The 1,905-nt window shown below is 53.4% G+C and overlaps 1 protein-coding gene across 2 annotated transcripts in view; it reads left to right on the forward strand.

Moving 5' to 3' along the window:
* Positions 1–1,324, forward strand: part of DLX1 (distal-less homeobox 1) — a 13,086-nt gene extending 11,762 nt beyond the window's left edge. For both annotated transcript variants that reach the window (XM_014954508.1, XM_014954506.1), the window contains 2 exons: positions 393–592; positions 907–1,324. In XM_014954508.1, coding sequence (XP_014809994.1) covers positions 393–592; positions 907–1,161 — 455 coding nt within the window. In that variant the 3' untranslated portion in view covers positions 1,162–1,324. The remainder of the gene's footprint in view (positions 1–392; positions 593–906) is intronic.
* Positions 1,325–1,905: the final 581 nt, after the last annotated feature.

Below are 1,905 nucleotides of genomic sequence, written 5' to 3' on the forward strand. Positions count from 1 at the left end.
ATTAGTCAGGAGAGGCTGAGGATCACAGGGGAGCAGTACACAGAGCACACAATGCCCGGCTGGAAAAGAAATCAACCCAGATGTGCACGTATTAGTCTTCGTAATTATTTATTGCGTAGCGCTATAAACAATGTATGCAATTAAGGGTAATTAAACCTAAACTGCAGCCTGTAAAAATAGCAAACTTTCTCTGGGAAGAAGCCTGGGCTGCCATAATCGCCCGGAGCCTTTGTTAGCGTTACTCGAGCTTCACTTTTCTTCCTCCTCATTACTGTTATTGTTGATGTTGCTGCTGTTATTGTTACTATTGCTGCTGCTATTGCTGTTACTGCTATTATTACTATTGCTGCTATTATTATTATTATTTATTCTGCATCGTTTGTGGTTTGTAGGGGCCGAATCGGAGAAAAGCACTGTGGTAGAAGGAGGGGAAGTTCGCTTTAATGGGAAAGGGAAAAAAATCCGCAAACCCAGGACTATTTATTCCAGTTTGCAGCTGCAGGCTTTGAACAGGAGGTTCCAGCAAACCCAGTACCTGGCTCTCCCCGAAAGAGCCGAGCTCGCAGCATCTCTGGGACTCACCCAGACCCAGGTACAGCTCCGAATGAGCCGGCCCCTCTCCCGTGTCCTCTCCCTGTCCCCACCACCGGCGTGGGAGACCCCACGAGTGATGCAGACGGGTCACAACCGCGGGCACCGGGGCCCGCCGCGCCTCCTCGGCGGGGCGGGCGGGGGGGGAGTCTTACCGGGCGGTTTGGCATCACAAAATGGCAACGGGCACAGCAGCCACGGGTGGGATCAGGGGAAGAAGCCGGGGGTCCGTCGGACACCGGAGGAAGCGGGAAGGGGGGGGGTGTGCTGGACCGTACCGAGGGATGCTGAGCCCTGCCGCGTTCCCCTTCGCAGGTGAAGATTTGGTTTCAGAACAAGCGCTCCAAATTCAAGAAGCTGATGAAGCAAGGAGGGGCCGCCCTGGAGAGCAGCGCCTTGACCAACGGCAGGGCTCTCTCGGGCAGCTCGCCACCGGTGCCACCGGTGTGGAATACCACCTCCGCCTCCGGTAAGGCCTCGTCGGGGACCCCGGGCACCTACATCCCCAGCTACACGTCGTGGTATCCTTCGGCCCACCAAGAAGCTATGCAGCAGCCGCAGCTGATGTGATTATTAACCCGTTTTCCCCTACCGCAAGCACTATCCGTCCCGAAAAGAATTAAAATTATTACGAAAAAAAAAACAAAAAAAAGAAATTAAGTAAAACAAAAGGAAGGGAGGGGGGAATGAAAAAAAAAAAAAAAAAGAGGGGGAAAGAGAGAGAGAGGAAAAACCACAAAAGAAACCCAAGCAAACAAACAAACAAACAGGAGGTCTCTTGCCCAAGCAGCCATTAGGACGCTGCGCCGTGGCCGGGTGCGGGGGAGCACAGATGTGATGCGGGCCGGTTCCCAGCGCCGACAGCTGACGGAGCGGCCCCGAGCACCGCACAACAGCCTGGGAGCAGAGCGAGCGCCGGCCGCGGCTTTGTGGGACAATCAGAAAAAGATGTTTGTCGGGGGGGAAGCCCTCTCCTCTGTCCTGTCTGTCTGTCTGTGTCTGTTGAAATGTAGGTCATTTATTTACCACCCTGATCTGGCGGTCTCTTCGATTGCAAGGGGGGGAGGAAGCTGTACGATTCCCAGAGCTGATTTCCCTCGACGTTTTTTCTGTACCTTTCACTCTCCATCTGTATATTTTTTGTTGTTGTTAAAAGGGGAAGACAGGGGTTTTATTTATTGACTTAAATTACCACTACGGGAGTGCTAGAAACAAACGGACAATCGGGCTTGCGGAGCGCGCTGCTCGGACGCACAGTTTACTTTAAAGAAAACCACACACGGTCCCTCGGCCTCGGGGCCTTCCCCCCTCCCC

This window comes from Calidris pugnax, unplaced genomic scaffold (assembly GCF_001431845.1).
Source record: "Calidris pugnax isolate Ruff unplaced genomic scaffold, ASM143184v1 scaffold103, whole genome shotgun sequence".
In the NCBI taxonomy this organism is placed as follows: Eukaryota; Metazoa; Chordata; class Aves; order Charadriiformes; family Scolopacidae; genus Calidris; species Calidris pugnax.